Source organism: Halichoerus grypus, chromosome 8, assembly GCF_964656455.1.
Source record: "Halichoerus grypus chromosome 8, mHalGry1.hap1.1, whole genome shotgun sequence".
Taxonomy (NCBI): domain Eukaryota; kingdom Metazoa; phylum Chordata; class Mammalia; order Carnivora; family Phocidae; genus Halichoerus; species Halichoerus grypus.
Genome location: NC_135719.1, coordinates 81075362 through 81093241, shown reverse-complemented (window position 1 = coordinate 81093241; position 17880 = coordinate 81075362). Strand labels below are relative to the sequence as shown.

At 52.0% G+C, this 17880-nt stretch overlaps 1 protein-coding gene across 2 annotated transcripts; it reads left to right on the top strand.

The window, feature by feature from the left end:
- The first annotated feature begins 604 nt into the window (after positions 1 to 604).
- AJUBA (ajuba LIM protein) lies at positions 605 to 17736 on the top strand. Of its 2 annotated transcripts, XM_036114813.2 has the most exons (8): positions 605 to 1945; positions 4689 to 4790; positions 6459 to 6526; positions 6661 to 6723; positions 7672 to 7802; positions 7891 to 7942; positions 8682 to 8750; positions 9216 to 17736. In XM_036114813.2, exons 1-8 carry the CDS (start codon positions 910 to 912, stop codon positions 9339 to 9341), a joined length of 1647 nt encoding a protein of 548 aa, XP_035970706.1. In that variant the 5' UTR covers positions 605 to 909; the 3' UTR covers positions 9342 to 17736. The 2 variants fall into 2 exon arrangements, with proteins under 2 accessions (XP_035970706.1, XP_077909590.1); XM_078053464.1 differs by lacking the exon at positions 8682 to 8750.
- The last annotated feature ends 144 nt before the right edge of the window (positions 17737 to 17880 follow it).

The following is a 17880-nucleotide window of genomic DNA, read 5'->3' as shown; positions in this document are numbered from 1 at the left end:
CTTTGCTCCGGCTCCCCCTTTCTTTCGCTACCTGTCTTCCACCACCTCTCTACGCGACCTTCCTCGCCCTTCTGGGCTCTTCACATTAGCGTCTCTGAACCTCTTTATGTATCTACCTCTCTTTCTCCCTGTCCCCCTCTTTATGGATCTCTCCCTGTCTCACTACTTCTGTGCCAGTCTCTCTTCATCTCTCCCACAGTCCCCACAGTAGGAACAAAGTCACGATGTTTGCGCAGAACATGCCTCGCGTCACCCCGTCCCGGACCGCGACATTCCACCGTGCCCCTCCGCGCATTCCAACTGCAAACAAAGAGTTCCTCTCCCCCCTCCCCCACTTTTCCCGGTCCCAATTCCTGAGAGATGTAGTAGCAGCTGCCCAAACTGCCCCTCGGCCGCCTCTCGCCTCCAGTCGGCGGGTCTCCACGTCCAGGACAGTTAGCATCAGCAGCACCCACCCCCGCCGGCGTACGAGAGATCCCTGCGCAGACACCCCCGTTCCTCTCGCACACAGCGCTCCGCCCCTCCCGGAAAGTAGATCCGGCCAGGCAGACAAAAGTTTGGGAGAGAAGTTCGGTCTGTGCTGAGTGTGAGAGCGAGGGGGGCGGGGGCCGGGGAGAGTGGGGCTGCCGGGCGAGTGGACGCGTGAACAGACAGACCTGCGGACGGGACAGCCGCGGCCGTAGGCCCTTCTAGCTCCGCTTAACCCCTGATGCGCGGGGGGAAGCAGCCCCTCTCGCTGGGGGATGCTGCGGGATTCCCGGCGCCGGGCATCCGGGCCGCCGGCTAAACCCCTGTGCCTACCCCGTGCCCCCGGGGAACCGGAGTCCGGCCGCTGGGAAGGAGAAGCGGCCGCCGAGACGCTGCAGGGTGCCGGGCGGGGAGGGGGCTGGAGGCCCCAGGCCCGAGGGCATGGAGCGGTTAGGGGAGAAAGCCAGTCGCCTGCTGGAGAAGTTAAGGCTCTCGGACTCCGGCAGCGCCAAGTTCGGCCGCAGAAAGGGTGAATCTAGCCGGTCTGGGTCTGATGGGACCCCCGGGCCGGGCAAGGGGCGCCTGAGTGGGTTGGGGGTTCCTAGGAAATCAGGGCCCCGTGGAGCTACTGGGGGACCTGGGGATGAGCCGTTGGAGCCAGCCCGGGAGCAGGGCCCCCTGGACGCTGAGCGGAACCCGCGCGGCTCCTTTGAGGCGCAGCGCTACGAAGGCTCCTTTCCCGGGGGGCCGCCTCCCACCCGGGCCTTGCCTCTACCTCAGTCATTGCCCCCCGACTTTCGGCTGGAGACCACGGCCCCAGCCCTAAGCCCCCGCTCCAGTTTCGCCAGTAGCTCAGCCAGCGACGCCAGCAAGCCGTCCAGCCCCCGCGGCAGCCTGCTGCTGGACGGGGCGGGGGCAGGCGGAGCCGGAGGTAGCCGACCCTGCAGCAATCGTACCAGCGGCATCAGCATGGGCTACGACCAGCGCCACGGCAGCCCCCTGCCCGCCGGGCCCTGCCTGTTTGGCCCTCCCCTGGCTGGAGCTCCAGCGGGCTATTCCCCTGGAGGGGTGCCGTCCGCCTACCCGGAGCTCCACGCTGCCCTGGACCGACTGTGCGCTCACCGGCCCGCGGGGTTCGGCTGCCAGGAAAGCCGCCACTCATATCCCCCGGCCCTGGGCAGCCCCGGAGCTCTAGCCGGGGCCGGAGTGGGAGCGGCAGGGCCCTTGGAGAGACGCGGGGCGCAACCCGGACGACACTCAGTGACCGGCTACGGGGACTGCGCCGCGGGCGCCCGATACCAGGATGAGCTAACAGCGTTGCTGCGCCTGACGGTGGGCACGGGAGGGCGAGAAGCCGGCGCCCGCGGGGAACCCTCGGGGATTGAGCCGTCGGGTCTCGAGGAGCCGCCGGGTCCGTTCGTTCCAGAGGCCGCCCGGGCCCGGATGCGGGAGCCGGAGGCCAGAGAGGACTACTTCGGTGAGTGAGAGAAGTGGTTAGGGACGGGACGGGACCCGTCACCGCTTTCGTTCCCCACTGCCCCGACGGCCCAAATTGCCGGCGCCGGGAAGTCGGAGGCGGAGACGCGGAGCTAGAAAAGAGACAAGAGGGATTTCCCCTTCCCACCAGGTCTCAAATGGACCAGGGGTTCCTTATTCCTGCTACTCTCGACCCCCCTGATTATCTCGTGAGTCCCAGTTGAAGCTTTAGAGCCTCCGTTTTTCGTGGTAGGAGGCCTCGTCGGGAGGGGACCAAGTGGGGAGTGAGAGCATCCCCCCATCCTGCTCCCCCCTTGGCGGCGGTGCCCCTGCAGGCTTCTGCGCGCCGCGCCCCCACCCGGGCCCAAGCTCCGCCCGCAGGAATTCGGGGAATGCGCGGGTGGGGGGCGGGGCGGGCGGGCCGCGTGCGTGCCGGCTCCTGCCCGGGCGCTCCAGGTGCCCGCGGGCGGGGCCGGCCGCGCGGCGCGGGGCGGAGGGTGGGGTGCGGTGGGGCGGGGTGTGTGTGGGGGGGGTGCTGTTTGCTAACACGCGCGGAGCCGTGGCCGCGGTCGGGGAAATGGAGCCTGGGAGGGAGGGTGAAGCGCTCTGGGACGGAAAGCAGGGACCCTGCCGCCGGCTCGTCCCAGTCCTGCTGGCTTGCTGCGTGCGTGGGCATTTAAGCGGAGACCTGGTGGTGTCCGCTTCTACTTTCCCCATCCTCCGGAAGTCAGGGCAGAAGCCGTGACCACCTGGACACTAGCATCCCTAGCAGGTTAACGACCCTGTGTAACTGCCAGGAATAACCTGGCCTTCAGTTTGGGCCACAACCTGCTCAGAATTCAGGCTAGAAATGGCACGTTATTTTCTGCCGCTGTTAAGGAAACCTGGTCGCTCGCTCTCTCCCGCACGCGATTACCTTTAAGGAGTATTGATTGATTATATGTCTCAGCTACCGGGGGATATTGGGATCTTGAAGGATCTTTTTAGCTAAGACCCACAGCCACCACTTCGTTATATAAAGAAATGCTAATACGGTGGGAAGAAAAGAAATGGAAGGCCTTGGGCCTCTCCTCACCTTTCCCACCATCCATGTTCCTGCCCTGGACCCCATGCTCTAGACCTCTATGGCTAGAAATGGGGAGAGGGAGAGGAACCTAGCCAGGGAGGGCAGGTTGAGGCGGAAGTTGAGAGGTAGCAGGGCTGCAGGCCGACAGGGCCCTCCCTGCCCCGTTCAACCCCAATCCTCCCATCCTAAGAGAGGAAAACCTAGAGTACATGACGCTTTGGTCAAGGGAGACTAAGTGACCAGGTCCTTTTAGCAGTTTCCTTTTGGGGCCCATGAGAAGTGGTGGTTAAGGGCAAAGAAGTCTCTTTGGCCAAGCCATCAGAATGAAAAGGAAGAAAGGAGCTTGGACAGAGTACAATAAAATGGCAGGAAGAACCTAGGTGTGGATATGCTGGGTTAGAGGAGGCTAGGTGGACATGTCTGAGCAGTTTGCACCTGTCTTCCCATAATGTCCAAGGCTTCCCAAAGAAATGCTTCTGATGGGCCCCCCTGGCATGGCAATCTTGGCTCAGTCTTATGGGCATTTTGACCCCAGAGGTAGAAGCTTTTTCTCCCTGAGAGTCAGGTTGCCTCCTCTGACAGAATTCCCAGCCTGACTGTACCCTCCTACTCTGGCCCCTAGTTAGGGGCCCTCTTCCTTGGCTCAAGCCTTGCCAGCTGCCAGAGGGTGGGAGCAGGACAGGCCTGGGCCCATCAGTCGCTGCAGCTGCTGCACGGGCTCCCAAGCCCGTGGGCAAAGACTGGGATGGGCCCCAACAGGCAAGGAGTATGGCAGTGTGCCGAGGGGGAGAGGTGGGGCGGGGTGAGGCGGGCCCGTTGGGATCTGCTCCCCAAAGACAGGCCCTAGCCCTCACTCATGAGCCTGGAATTGGGGAGTGGAGGGAGGGAAGAACACACCCAGGAAAGGTGGGTGCCAGAGCCAGGTGTATGTATTTTAGGAGGGGGGGTGTCAGAGAAGAGCAGTTCAGCTCTATCCTTCCCGTGATAGATTTCAGGGAGACCTTAGGGATTCTGTCACCCTTCCCCCACCTTCCTGTGCAACCTCCAGTGCCTGGAACACACCCTACATTCTTAGCAGCCACCTCCCCACAGGAGTCATGCTCACATGGTCCCCTCTGCATAGGGCCCTCTGCTGAGCCATATCCGTCTTTCCATCCTTGGAAACCTAGAGGTGTGGAGCAGTAAGAAGCAGCTCGTTTTACGGATGGGGAAACTGAGGTCCCAGAGAGGCTTTCTAGGCCTCTAGGAGGCCACTGCTGGGCCATTATGGACTGGCATCTCTGACTCTTTGTCCCACACAGTGCAACGGGGGTCATACCCTTGCCTGTTAGTCTTTTCTCCCTGACAGAATCTGCACATTTGCAGGTCAAGGACCATATTTTTGACTCTCTCCCAATTTTCCACAGTATCGGGCACCATATTTTTGTCAGGCACAAAATAGATGCTCAGAAAATATCTGTTGATTAATCAGTAAACAGGGATGGGTCTGCTCAGCCAAGACCTTGCTGTATTCCATTTCTCGTTCTCCTCTCTTCCCAGGAGGGAGCCCATCAAAGGAAGTCTGGGACTGGTGGTCCTCTGGAACAATCAGGAAAGAGCAGTCAGGAAAGATCCTGAATCCCTGGTTTTGAGCTGGGGGTGTCGGGTGTGATGCTGACAACCTCTTCTCTCCCCTCAGGCACCTGTATTAAGTGCAACAAAGGCATCTATGGGCAGAGCAACGCCTGCCAGGCCCTGGACAGCCTCTACCACACCCAGTGCTTTGTCTGCTGCTCCTGTGGTGAGTGGACCCCTAGGCCTTGTGCACTGGCAGGCTGAGGCCTCAGGCACGCCCCACACGCATACACACTCTCAAGGGCCCGGGGAAAGCAGAGCTTGTGCCTCTTCGGGTCCCGCCCCCATGTGTCTGGTTGCCCACTGCTGCCCCACCTGCCCTCCTCTGGCTCTCCAGCCCCCATGGTGCGTCTGCTTTCTGGGGTCAGCCCTCCCTTCCTCCACTCAGCCTCTTTTCCTCCCCTCTGTTCCTCCCTCTTTCTTCTGCCTCCTTGCTTGCCCAGCCTGGACTCCAGCCCGGCCTCCTCGGCCTCTCCTTGGTGGGGTTTGGTCCTGGGCAGTCTGAGTTGCCTGGGGCGACAGTGAAAGACTGGAATGTGGGAAGGGTGGGGGTGGGCTGGGGGAGTGGGGAGCCCTGGGGGGCGGAGAGAGGGGGTTTTCTCTTGGCTGGTCAGAGTTCAGCCACCTCGCTGGAGTGCAGGCCACAGGGCCATGCCAAGCTGATGACATCACGCTCCAGGAATGCCCGCCACTGTTAGCTCAGGAGGCCCGCCTGGGGGGGGGGTGCTCCCAGCGGCTTCAACTCCCCAGCCCTTCCCTCACCTCCCTCATTACCCCTCCCCACTGCTTGCCCACTCTTGATTCCTTTGCTAAACCTTTAATCTCCTATCTCTGCCTGTCTGACTCCAGCACTCAGCTTTTCTCTCCCCTACTCCAGCCACCACCAGCACCCCCGCCCCCTGCCGCCCCCCACCTCTGCCTGGTTCTCTTAGGTTCCTCCATCTGTCTGTCCTGTGTATAGGGCCTCTTCTGGGTGTGCCTCTTTCCCTCTCTGTACCCGCGCTGTGTCTCATGAGTTTCTAAGTCAGCTTTTCCAAACCATTGGGCAGAGGTGGAAGAGATTTTGATCAGAAGAGGGCAGAGGAGGTGGCACACTTGCCCGTTCTCCACCCTGGGTCTCACTCCTCCCCTCTCCCTGACAATTTAGACACCCTGGAGCAGTTCCTAAGTGTTGGTCACATGCCTTGTCTGCTCACAGAAGATCCTGGATTCTCTGGGTTCCTCTAAGCTTGGGGGAGCAGTCTAGTGCAGGGGGGAAGGGAAATGACTTTGCTCCCAAGCAAAGCACTTTGTCCCCAACAGTAATGCCAATATTTCCTGACCTCTACTGAGCCTGTCCCTGGAAGAAGACAGACAGGGCTAGGAGAGCAGGATGGCTGTGCATAGGCAGAGGCCCTTCGGTTGGAAGGTCCCAGAGGGCAAGGCCTGCAACAGAGCGACCCCCACCCTGGGCATTGGATGGCACCTTGTTCAGAGCTCCTTCACCTTGCACCCCAGCCTGGGGTTGGCTTTGCTCTCCCTGGTGGCTCCGCATGCACTGGATAGGAAGGCACTCATCGAGGGAGGGCGGGATCCTAGAAAACTGTTGAGGCAGGAACTGGAGGAGCAGCGAGCAGAGGAGAGGGGAAGTTGGCAGGAATGAGACCAAAGGAAATTGGAATTGCGCCAGATGGGATTTTTGTGTAGAGAGGGAGGACACACAGCAGTGAGGAGCATGGGCACTGAAGTCCAGGTTTAAATACGTCATGCGACATTGGAGAGCAGTGACCCTGGGGCGGGGACGCCCTGTACACGGACCCTGGGATGGCTCCAGTCCCTTGTCTGCTGCTTCTAGGGCGAACTTTGCGCTGCAAGGCTTTCTACAGCGTCAATGGTTCCGTGTACTGTGAGGAAGATTATCTGGTGAGTGAGGGGTCCCCCGGGCCTGGAATGGCTCCCATGCTGGCACCCCCCCTTCTTGGCGGCTCACTGGGGTTCCACCCATCAGGTCGTTCTCTACTTGTAATATTCTCCCTTGGTCTTTTCTTTGTCCCTAGTTTTCAGGGTTTCAGGAGGCAGCTGAGAAATGCTGTGTCTGTGGTCACTTGATTTTGGAGAAGGTAAGCAAAGTGTCGTCAGCTGAGACTCTCTGAGGCTGGGGGAGCTGATGGGTAGAACCAGGGTCTAAGTGGGTACTAAGGAAAGGTGGAGGGAGGAACCCTATCACTGCATGAGTCGCTTTCCTCTCATTCTTCCCCAGAGCAACTGTTTACAGTGGCTTCCCTCTGCCGGTGGGGTCAAGTCTGGACCCCTAATCCTGCCATCCCCAAGCCTCTGTGATCTGGTCCCTGCCTTATTCTGCACGCACAGCCAAGCTAGGAGTGCGGAGTCCTGGGTCTTAATCCCCTTCCTGCTACTGGTTGGGCTCAGTTAGAACTCAGGGTTGTTGTTGGATTTTTTTTTTCCATATGAAGGAGGAATAGGATTAGATCAGTGGTCCTCAACCCTAGCAGATCACCTGGGAAGAAGTAAAGAATATGACCAGTGCCTGGGTCGTCATCAGAGATTGTGATGAAAACTTCTGCGGTGAGGCCCAGGCATTGATGGGTTTTACAAGCTCCCCCGGTGATCCTAATATGCAGCCTGGGGTGAGAACCACTGTCCTGGATGCTCTCTAAGACCGTTTTCAAGGTTTCTGCTTGTTTTTTGTTTGTTTGTTTAAGATTTTATTTATTTATTTGACAGAGAGAGAGATAGCGAGAGCAGGAACACAAGCAGGGGGAGTGGGAGAAGCAGACTTCCCGCTGAGCAGGGAGCCCGATGCGGGGCTCGATCATGGGTCCTGGGATCCTGACCTGAGCCGAAGGCAGCCGCTTAACGACTGAGCCACCCAGGCGCTCCCCCTGCCTCTGTTTTAAGAGTCCTAGGCCCCTCAGATTACATAGCATTGTTCTGGGAGGAGGGCAGGGAGTTGGATGAGGTTGGGGGGCAGTGGGGAGCACCATGGGTAGCTGGAGAACTGAGACTAGAGGGAGACTGATTGATTCTCCTCCCACCCCGTGAGCCAGATCCTGCAGGCCATGGGGAAGTCCTATCACCCAGGCTGCTTCCGATGCATCGTTTGCAACAAGTGTCTAGATGGCATCCCCTTCACAGTGGACTTCTCCAACCAGGTGTACTGTGTCACTGACTACCACAAGTGAGTCTACCCCCATGGGATGTGGTGTGGAACTGGCCTCGGGGGTTCCCCAACCTCAACTCCTCTCTCTCTGCCCTCTCTTTTTCAGAAATTATGCTCCTAAGTGTGCGGCCTGCGGCCAACCCATCCTCCCCTCAGAGGTCAGTATGTCTGGGTTCTCCTGCGGGGCAGACAGTGCCGCTGCCCCTGGGAAGGGGATGGGGACATACGGCCCGGCTTCCCGCGGGAAGCGGTGGTGCTGAGGAATGTACTCTGAAGATTCCCGTGTGACTCTGCTCTCAGGGTCACCACCCTGACCCTAACATCCGGGCCTGGACATGTCTGACAGCCTCACTGGGCCCAGGCTTCATCCCGTCTCTCCCAGTCCAGAGGAGGAGACTTCCTTTCTTTGAGGTCAGGGTCACCAGATCCCAGATGTAGGGGCTAGAAAAAGGTGGGAAGAATCCTCAGGGCTGGTAGGAAGATGTCGGCAATGATTTATGCTATGTGTGCTACACGTTTGCCTAGGGAGAGAATCCAAAAGCCAGTGAGGAACCAGACCCTACTGGATCTCCTCATCCCCAGCCTAGCTTACTTTACTTAGGCTGCCTGCCCCTTTTCCCTCCGCACAGCTCGGAGAGGTAGGTAAGGCCAGAGCTGCTGGACGGAGGGAAAACTGTGAGAGGACATGCCCTTCTGGAGGCAGCACCAAGGAAGGGGAGGGGAAAGCTCTAGGAGGACTTGCAGAGGCCATCTCAAAGCTACAGACGATTGCAGAGCGCTCTCTCTGGAGGCCCTCCGTATGATCTTCGCACTGGGGTGGGGAGGGGCCCGTAGCGGGGAGGGCAGAATCGGGGTTGTCGTGCTACGCTCATCCCACGGGGGTCTGCATCATTTCAGGGCTGTGAGGACATTGTGAGGGTGATATCCATGGACCGAGATTATCACTTTGAGTGCTACCACTGTGAGGTGAGTGCTAGGAGCCGGGACTCCTGGAGGAGAATCTGGAGCAGGGGAACGGGGCTGGGGGAAGAGGCATGACCCTGGACTGCCCGAGTCTGTAGGAGAGGTCTGAGGCATGGAAACCAGGAAGGTGCTCCGACCCGTCCCCAGTATCTCTCCCGTCCTCCCGTCCTCCAGCCAGGCTCTCTGGTCCTGGGGGTTTAGTCCTTTCTGCATCTGGCTTCCCCAGAGGCAAGACTAAACTGGGGACTCCTGGTAACCCCTGCAGATGGGAGGCCGGCTCATTATTTCTGCTGTAGCAGCGACACCTGCTGTCCCGCTGAGGTATTTTCTCGGGCTTCTCTGGGAGTCCGTCGCTTCCAACCCCACCCCCTTTCTTCCAGTCCTTAGGAGGCTGGTGTGGAGCAGGGCAGACTCCCAACATGTCCGAGGTGCCCGGGCTGAGGTGAACTAGGTGTCCTTCTTCCCTAGGACTGCCGGATGCAGCTGAGTGACGAGGAAGGCTGCTGCTGCTTCCCTCTGGATGGGCACTTGCTCTGCCACGGCTGTCACATGCAGCGGCTCAGTGCCCGACAGCCCCCTGCCAACTATATCTGAACTGCGGTCACCGCTGCTGCCTTCGCCACCCCTGACAAAGTCCTCTGGCCAGAGGGCCCCTCTGAGGCCAGCCGAGGCCAGGAACGTGCTCCCAGGTCAGGCAGAAGAGTCCTCTGGGGAGGGCCCCACGGGCCAGAGACCCAAAGATACGACATTCCAAATGGACTGTGGAGAAGGACCCTTCCGGTTGCCACGGTGGGGCGACTGGCTTGCTTCCCGCGTGCACAGCCTGTGCTGTAGCATACACTCAGGCGTGCGCAGGCAGGTTCCAGGACTTTCTAAAGGTCTGGTTTTAGTCTGTATCTCCAGTATCCGTTTATGCATAAGCCAAGCAATGTTCTGGCTTTGGATTATAGGAAGAGAGGACATTATGAACACTCCTCACTCTTTTGCACCCCTCACGTGGGTCAGATACGGGGTCAGCAGGTTCTTACCACAGTATCTTATCTCTGTATCTGGATGAAGAGGTGGAAACTGGACCTTATTCATGAGTTGTTTCTTGGTGACCTTCTCTCTAAGGACCAGGGGAGCCGCTCACCCCTGTGCTGGGAAGCGGGGGCAGCTCGGGTGGACCTGCTGCCTGTGTTGCATGTCTCTCAGGGACTCACGTGGGCCTGGGAAGGCCGGGTGGGTGCCTGTCCTGGGTTCCTCTTCTCCTCGGCTCGGGGATGTAACGAGTGGGTCTTTGGGGGTGGAGGTTCCAGGCGAGCGGTGCAGGAGGCCTCAGGCTAGGCCACGTGCCCAGGTGCGGGCGCACGGAGCCCTCCAGCCCACTGTACACACGCAGAGGCACACTCGCTCTCTCACTCCCTTCTTCTCAGGACACTGTCATCCCTGTCCCCTCACAGGAGCCCACCACTCCAGACCTGCCACCCTGCAGAGGGATCCAGGATTCCAGCCACTGCAACTCCCAAGCCCTGAGGTTCTGGGGAGCCAGAGGGGCGACACGCTTTGACCTGGCTCTAGTCCGTTTGGCTAAAATTGGTCCCTTAAAGCCAATTCATGGAACATTTACACACTTCAACTTCACTGGTTTTTTTTGGTGGGTTTTTTTTTTCAGTGCAGAAAGGATGGTTTTATTGAAAGCGCGGGGACAGGACCCGTGGGCAGAGAGAGCTGCCAAAGTTTACGTCACTTAATGACCAGTTTGCCAAAAGCTTGGTTCCATCTGGGGAACCGTTTAGGTGTTCACTTAGGTGTTCTATTATGTTTTGGGTGTTTTAAGGATTTATATCTATTCCTCCAACAGTACTTCTGAGTTATTGCCAACATAAATTTATCAAATTTGCAGCACTTTGTAAATGAGATTGTTTCCTACTTTTACGGACATCTTTTCCTATGTTACCTACTTTTCCAACATTTTTCAAAAAAGTTTAAAGTTCCTAGCAATAAATATAATTAATTGGTACAGACATTTTGTGTATCATTTTTTGTGTTTCTTAATCTAATATCCCTTTACAAATTAGATGCCTTGGAAAACGTAATGGAGCTCATATGATTTTGATGCTTTGGCCTAACTTCTGCATTCCTGCTGTTAAAAATGCCAATGTATTCTAAAAAATGAACAAGCATGTGGCATATTCAGTTGGCTAACAATTAAAGGTTACATAGACAAGAGCAATAAAAAGTGAAAGGGTGACTCTGCTAAATCCTTTTGAAATGCTGCAGATTTGATAAATATTTGAGACTAATTGTCTCTAGGTGAGTTGGTTTTAGGCAAATTAATCTGATAATCTTTGATCCTTAGTCTTCATTCTTTGTCACTAAGAGTTTCATACTGGAAATGGTGACTCCTGAGAACAGAAATTCCGCATTTAGGGGTTATTCTAAGGTGGCCGTGTCAGCCAAGCTGGGGTCGCAGAGAAGAGGCCTGTGCATGAGGGTATGATTGAGAGGAAGAGCTCACATTCATACCACTGACTGCCGGAGGGGATGCACTTTTTGGAGTGATAAATGTTCTGAAACTAGATAACCTGGTCTACAGCTGGGATTGCTTCTTCTGAATTATTATTATTATTAAATAAGTGAATACAAAGACTCTGACTGGGCAGTTTTCTCACCAGGCCGCTCCAGGACTGGGAAATCCAGGCAAGCACGTATAACTTTACATCCATCCTTTCTTTGACTCTTGGGGGTCGTGTCCGCTCCGACCCTTTGTTTCTAACTCTGATTTCAGCCTCCCATCTGTTGCTGACTGGCTGATTCCTTTCTGGGTCTATGCTCATCTGTGCCAGCCCTGGGGCTTCCCAAGACTTCTTGACACTGGGGCTACTCTCTCCTTCTTTCCCGAGGAAAAACAAGTGCTAACATCTGATGAGGACAGGCCCAGGGAAGGCAGGCCGTGGCAGTCTCCCAAGTGTGCCCTGCATTGCAAAAGTTTGCCTTCTTCATGTTCGCTGGGAGACTGCTCATCTTTAGTCGTTCTGTTTCATATCTACAGCTGATAGATTCCTGGGGCACTGCAAAGGATACAGCAATAAGCAGACCTTGTTTGGCCAACTAACCACCTGATTTTCATCAGCAGCCACTAGGCCTGAGATGGGGAAAGGGGGAAATGGAAGAATTACAGATCCATTTTGTGTCTCTAGATGAGAATCACAGTATAGGGGCCGACTTCGGCAGTTTGCTCTGGTCAGCCCCGTTCACCACAGGCCTGAATATGGTTTGTGAAGAATAAGGCTGGTGGTGGTTCTCTCTCTGCCTCACTCCTTAGAGACCCGTTTCCCCCTTCACCACCTGGAGCTCTCTAGGCCAGGGAGATGGTAAGATTCCATTTGTAATCAGGCTGGAGACTGTCCTCAGTCGAGAAAGTAGAGAAAGCTATTTTCAGGCACGTAAAGCCAGCTGGAGGAGGTCCTTGAGATTGTACCTATAAAGAAGGGATAACAAGAGAGAAAGGAGACTGATAGAACTGAGACAAAAGGATTGGAAAAACCAGTGAGCAAAAGCATTTTGTTGTTTAGAAGGATCCAGACCCCAGAGTGGGCCTGGGGTCATTCAGAGCCCTAATGTGAGGGGGCTCCATGGCAAGGGCAACCTCTGTCCTCTTCATTCTCCCTCACAGCCAAGGAAGACCTAAGACGGCCTCCGCCATGCCAATTACTGGTGTAGAGCCCTCGGGATATCCACACTTGGCCCTGGTTGTGAAGGACTGAGGCTTGACCTTGGAAACAAGAGCAAACTGTCATTGGGACGGATGGATTAGAGCAGTCTAACTGGTGTTTGAAGAGTCGTCCAAGGCAGATTCTGTCCGCCTAGGCTTAGAAAGGACAGCACTGCCCCATGTGAAGGGAGCCAGGGAGCTATACAAGCAGGGAGACATGGCTTAGGAGGAACATCCAAAAGGTGCAGGTTCAACTCGTATGCTTAGAGCCGAGCGGGGTGTGACTTTAGAGAGAACCCAGTGACTTCATTTTACCAAATGAAGAAACAGAAACAGTGATAAGGGCACTTACCCAAGGTCATGCAGCTGGAAAATGACTTTCCCGCTTTTGAAGACTAATAGCTTCTTTCCCCTCTTCCCTCCCACTCCGGCCCTCATCCTCATCACAGGGACTCCCATAGCACAAGTAAACTGTAAATTAGATCAGCCCTTCATTATGATAAATAACTAGGGAAAGTTTTAGTGGGAAAGCCAGGGAATCCAGGAGACAATAAAAGCACGTTAGGAGAAGCAAAGGAAAGACGCTGCAGGACAGTCCCTGCCCTTGAGGAGGTCACCGTCTAGCCAGGGAGACAAATACGCACATCAAGTGTCTGAGAAGATTACAAGCAACATGTCACCAAGTGCAAAGTAATTGAGTGTCACAAACAAAAGACCTAATGCTGCAGGGGACAGATGACAAGGGGGAGACTTTGTTGGACTTACACTGTGGATCAGAAGGTGGCGGCCCATAGACAAATCCTGCCCCCAAATGCATTCTTTGGCCCGCTGGGAGTTATTTTTCATAATATTAATTTGAACCCTCATTGAGGAGGGGGAAAAGGCCAGCTAACAAATGTAGAAAGAATGACAGAATTGGAAGAACAGCATTTTGTGAACTTGAATACCTGATTGATCCTGGCAAAGATTATTGGAGTTAAACGATAAGTGAAACGGTTGGTGGACAACTGGACATTGTCAAGTAGCCTCTCAGCACATGGTCTTGGCATCACCCTTTCCTGGAATGATCTTGGTGTCACTAACCAGTCGACCAGTTCTGGTGTGAGGCAAACAGAACCCAACCTAGTGTATAGTCTAGCTCCTCCCTGCACCCCCCCCCCCCCGAGATGTTAGATAGAGTTTACAGTTTACACGCCATGCCAGGAACAGAGAAAGTAAAAGACGCTAAGAGGAAGCAACTAGACAAACTTAGGAAGGGAGGCGTTCTGCAGGACAACTGGCTAACTCTCTTCAGTAAGTCAGTATGATTTTTTTTTCTTCCTTTTTTTTTTTTTTTTTAAACTTAAATTCAATTAGGCAACATATAGTACACCATTAGTTTCAGGGGTAGAGTTCAGTAATTCATCAGTTGCATATAACACCCAGTGCTCATCACATCAAGTGCCCTCCTTAATGCCCATCATCCAGTTACCCCATGCCCCCACTCACCTTCCCTCCAGCAATCCTCAGTTTGTTTCCAAGTCAGTATGATCTTCAAAAAATTCAAAACTGCTAGATTAGAGAGACTTAATCTATCTAATAATGATACAATGTGTGGTCCTGGATTCCCTATTGGTTTAAGCAAATTGCTATAAAAGATATTTGGAGGGGCGCCTGGGTGGCTCAGTCGGTTAAGCGTCTGCCTTTGGCTCAGGTCATGATCCCGGGGTCCTGGGATCGAGCCCCGCATCAGGCTCCCTGCTCAGCGGGGAGTCTGCTTCTCCCTCTCCCTCTGCCTTCTGCTCCCCCTGCTTGTGCTCTGTCTCTCTCTGTCAAATAAATAAATAAATAAATAAAAACTTAAAAAGAAAAAAAGATATTTGGAGTCAACTGGAAAATTTTTTTATATGGACAGGGAATTAGATGAGGTGAAAATTTACTGAGATGGAAAGGTCAAAATCATTAACAAAATGCCAGTTACGAAACCAGTACAGGGGACTTGTGTTTTGTTTCCAAAGTGTCTATATATGTATGGAAAAAAAAGAACTGAAAGGATATGCATTAAGGTGTTAACAGTGGTGATCTCTGAGTGGGAGAGTATGTTTTATTATTGTTGGCCTACATTTTCTATTTTTATACAATGCACGTGTCCTGCCTCTGTAGTAATAATAAGCTGTTGCAAATAAAATAACTGGTTGCCAATATTTACAATTCAGGAGATTTCACATAAAAATCTGGATATTGTATATGAAGAGTGGGATTTCTAAGGTTTTTTGAATAATCAGAAGATCTGTCACACACACCCCCCTTCCAGTCTCACAAGACAGCAAGTATTTGGAACCAAGTGATGGCTGCTCCTCCTTTATTGGGTGTATGGTCTCCTTTCATTTTTCATAGTCCCTACCGCCCTGTGTGCTTCATACACCGCTTACCTGCCTGGCTTCTGTAGACTTTTGATGATTTGGATGATCCTGATGGGCTCCCCATCCATAGAGCCTCCCATTAATAATCATTTGAAGGTATCAATAAATTAGTTTTGAAATGCTGCCCAAGAAAAGCATCCATTCCAGAATTACCTATGGCTGGGTTTGTTGTTGTTGTTGTTGTTGTTTTAAGATTTATTTATTTATTTGAGAGAGCGAAAGAGAGCACGACTAGTGGGAGGGGCAGAGGGAGAGGGAGAATCTCAAGCTGACTCCCCGCTGAGTGTGGAGCCCCACTCAGGGCTCGATCTCATGACCCTGAGATCATGACCTGAGTTGAAATCAAGAGTCAGATGCTTAATCGACTGGAGCCACCCAGGCGCCCCCTATGCCTGGGTTTTTTATAAGGCTACCTAGTCATGGGAAACCCAGATGTGATACTTAATCTACTTAGCTACCATGGTTGCATACTTGCATACTGTAAATTAGTTTAGCAAAATTTTCTCTTTGGTAAATGGAATTTAGAAAGTATACTAAATTGGTAACTTCCTCAAGGTTTTGCTTTTTTAAAATTTATTTATTTATTTATTTATTTGCCATAACACCTTAATCTTAGGAGGCATTTCAAAATTTATAATGTATGTTCTTCCCAAGCATGAAACTCCAAATGCCCTTTGGTTGGTCTGTTTCTCCCACTGGTTCTGATACAGTTTTTATTATTTTTTTTATTTTTTATTTTTTAAAGATTTTATTTATTTGACAGAGAGAGACACAGCGAGAGAGGGAACACAAGCAGGGGGAGTGGGAGAGGGAGAAGCAGGCTTCCCGCTGAGCAGGGAGCCCGATGCGGGGCTCGATCCCAGGACCCTAGGATCATGACCTGAGCCGAAGGCAGACGCTTAACGACTGAGCCACCCAGGCGCCCCTCTGATACAGTTTTTAAAGGAGGAAATCTCTTTCATATGCAACTCAATATAAGATAGTGTCATCATCAGTTTAAAATCCAGGGAAATACTTTTATCAGCCTGGCACATGTTTTCTCATTACAACAACACACTCAATCCTTATAACAAGAACTGCACACATTGTGCCTCATGTCTAGCTTTTCAAAATGATACTAGTCTTCTTCTGAATCAATTTCCTTTACTGTCTCATATTCCTTTGGTAAAAATTGTCTCAATCTGTCCCATTTTTTGAGCCAAATTTCTCAGCTCCTCTTTGAGATCCAAAATGTCCTATCAGGCCTTATTTATATACTAGTTCACAGTGGTGTCTCAAAGTAAAACCAGGCTCATTTCAGTTTGTATAACAAAAGTTTCCATGAAGAGACAGGCAACCCTTGAAGCTACAAGGGGGCTTGGTTTGAAATCCCCTTGGAATGGTTAAGCAATTGAAAAATGGCACATTATGAACATTTGTTCTAAAATTTTCATTTGATGTCATAGGTTGATTACATATTTTCTTTATCCACTTGTTTCCTCCTTAAATCATGTACTTACAATGGGCATGGAATTTCCTAGCTTAATCATCAGTAGTTGTGTCTCTGAATACCTTCATTTTCCAGTGAACACCCTTGAAAATAATTCTAAAACCTCTGGACTGCCTGTAAATTTCATTCCTGAAACTAGTTTCTGGATCCATAATACAAATATATTCTTGCTACTTGTCTTCGGATACTTTCAAAGTGGTATGGCTCTTTTTCTTTTCTTTTTTAAATTTTCTAAACGATGGCTTGGTTAAGTGTGGTTCCACAGTCCACTTGCTATTTTAACATCCAGGCTTTGAAACTGGTTATTTAAGCCTAAATTTTCCATGTGAGACCATATTCTACTTGAAACTTTCCATTAGTTTGATAAATAGAACATGTACTAAATACTCATCTGAAATTTCTGTCTTTGTGGCACCATTTTGTTTCCCCAGCTAGAGTGTGGGAGGCAGAGTCCTTCCAGGTGCTCTCAGCAAATCTCCATTCTTCTCTGTAATTCCAAACAATGCAGCAAAGGAATGTCCAAGTCTGAAAGGTTAAGTAAACTTTTTCTCAGGCTCCCATTTACATTTATCATCAAGTTAAAAACATACATGTTAATGTTTTTTGAATACTTGATCAAGAGCAATGTCTTCAAGAAAGTAGAGCTAGATTGTGGGCAAGAGTTATGCCTAATTTATCTTTCTACACCCTCCCCCACAACTCCCTGCAGGAATCTAGCTCAGGAATACTTTTGAGCATGTTCTTGGCTTTATCATTAAAGAACATTTAAGACGTGAGTGATTGTATTTTGCATATGGCATAGCAGAATGTGAAATGAACAACACTGATGAAGAGACAGGCCTATAAAGGTCAAGCATTCCACTGAACAAACAAAACTATATAAAGAATTAGCATTGTGGGGGTGGCCAAATTCACTCCTGCAACAAATAAGTGCCTCCGTATGCCAAGCACCGAGATAGGTAACTTAGGGTTATGAAGGAAACACCCCCTTAACTACAAACCCAAACAAATGAAAGTTTTAAAGAGGATTCTGTACTACTTCTCAGCAATAAAAAAGACGTGAACTAAAGAAATGGATTATTGATACTAGCAACAACGTGTATGAATTGCAAAATTATGCTGAGTGAAAGAAGCCAGACAAAAAAGAGTACATCTTTATTTGATTCCATTTATATGAAATTCTAAGGAGTGCAAACTAATCTATAGTGACAGCAGATCAGTGGTTGGGAGGGGCCCGAGAGAATTACAAAGGGGCACAAGTAAACATTTAGGGGATAATGCCTATGTTCACTATTTTGATTGTGGTGATAGTGTATATAGTTAAGGTTAGAATTTAATGAATCGTACATATTAAATATTGTGTGTCAAAATACCTAATAAAAATGTTTTCGTGTGTGTGTTTGTTGTTGTTCGTTTTTATTTTTTTTTTCTAATCTACACCCAACGTGGGGCTCGAACTCACAACCCTGAGATCAAGAGCCCCATGCTCTTCCCACTTGAACCAGCCGTGTACCTCTGTGTGCATGTTTTTTGTTTTTGTTTTTT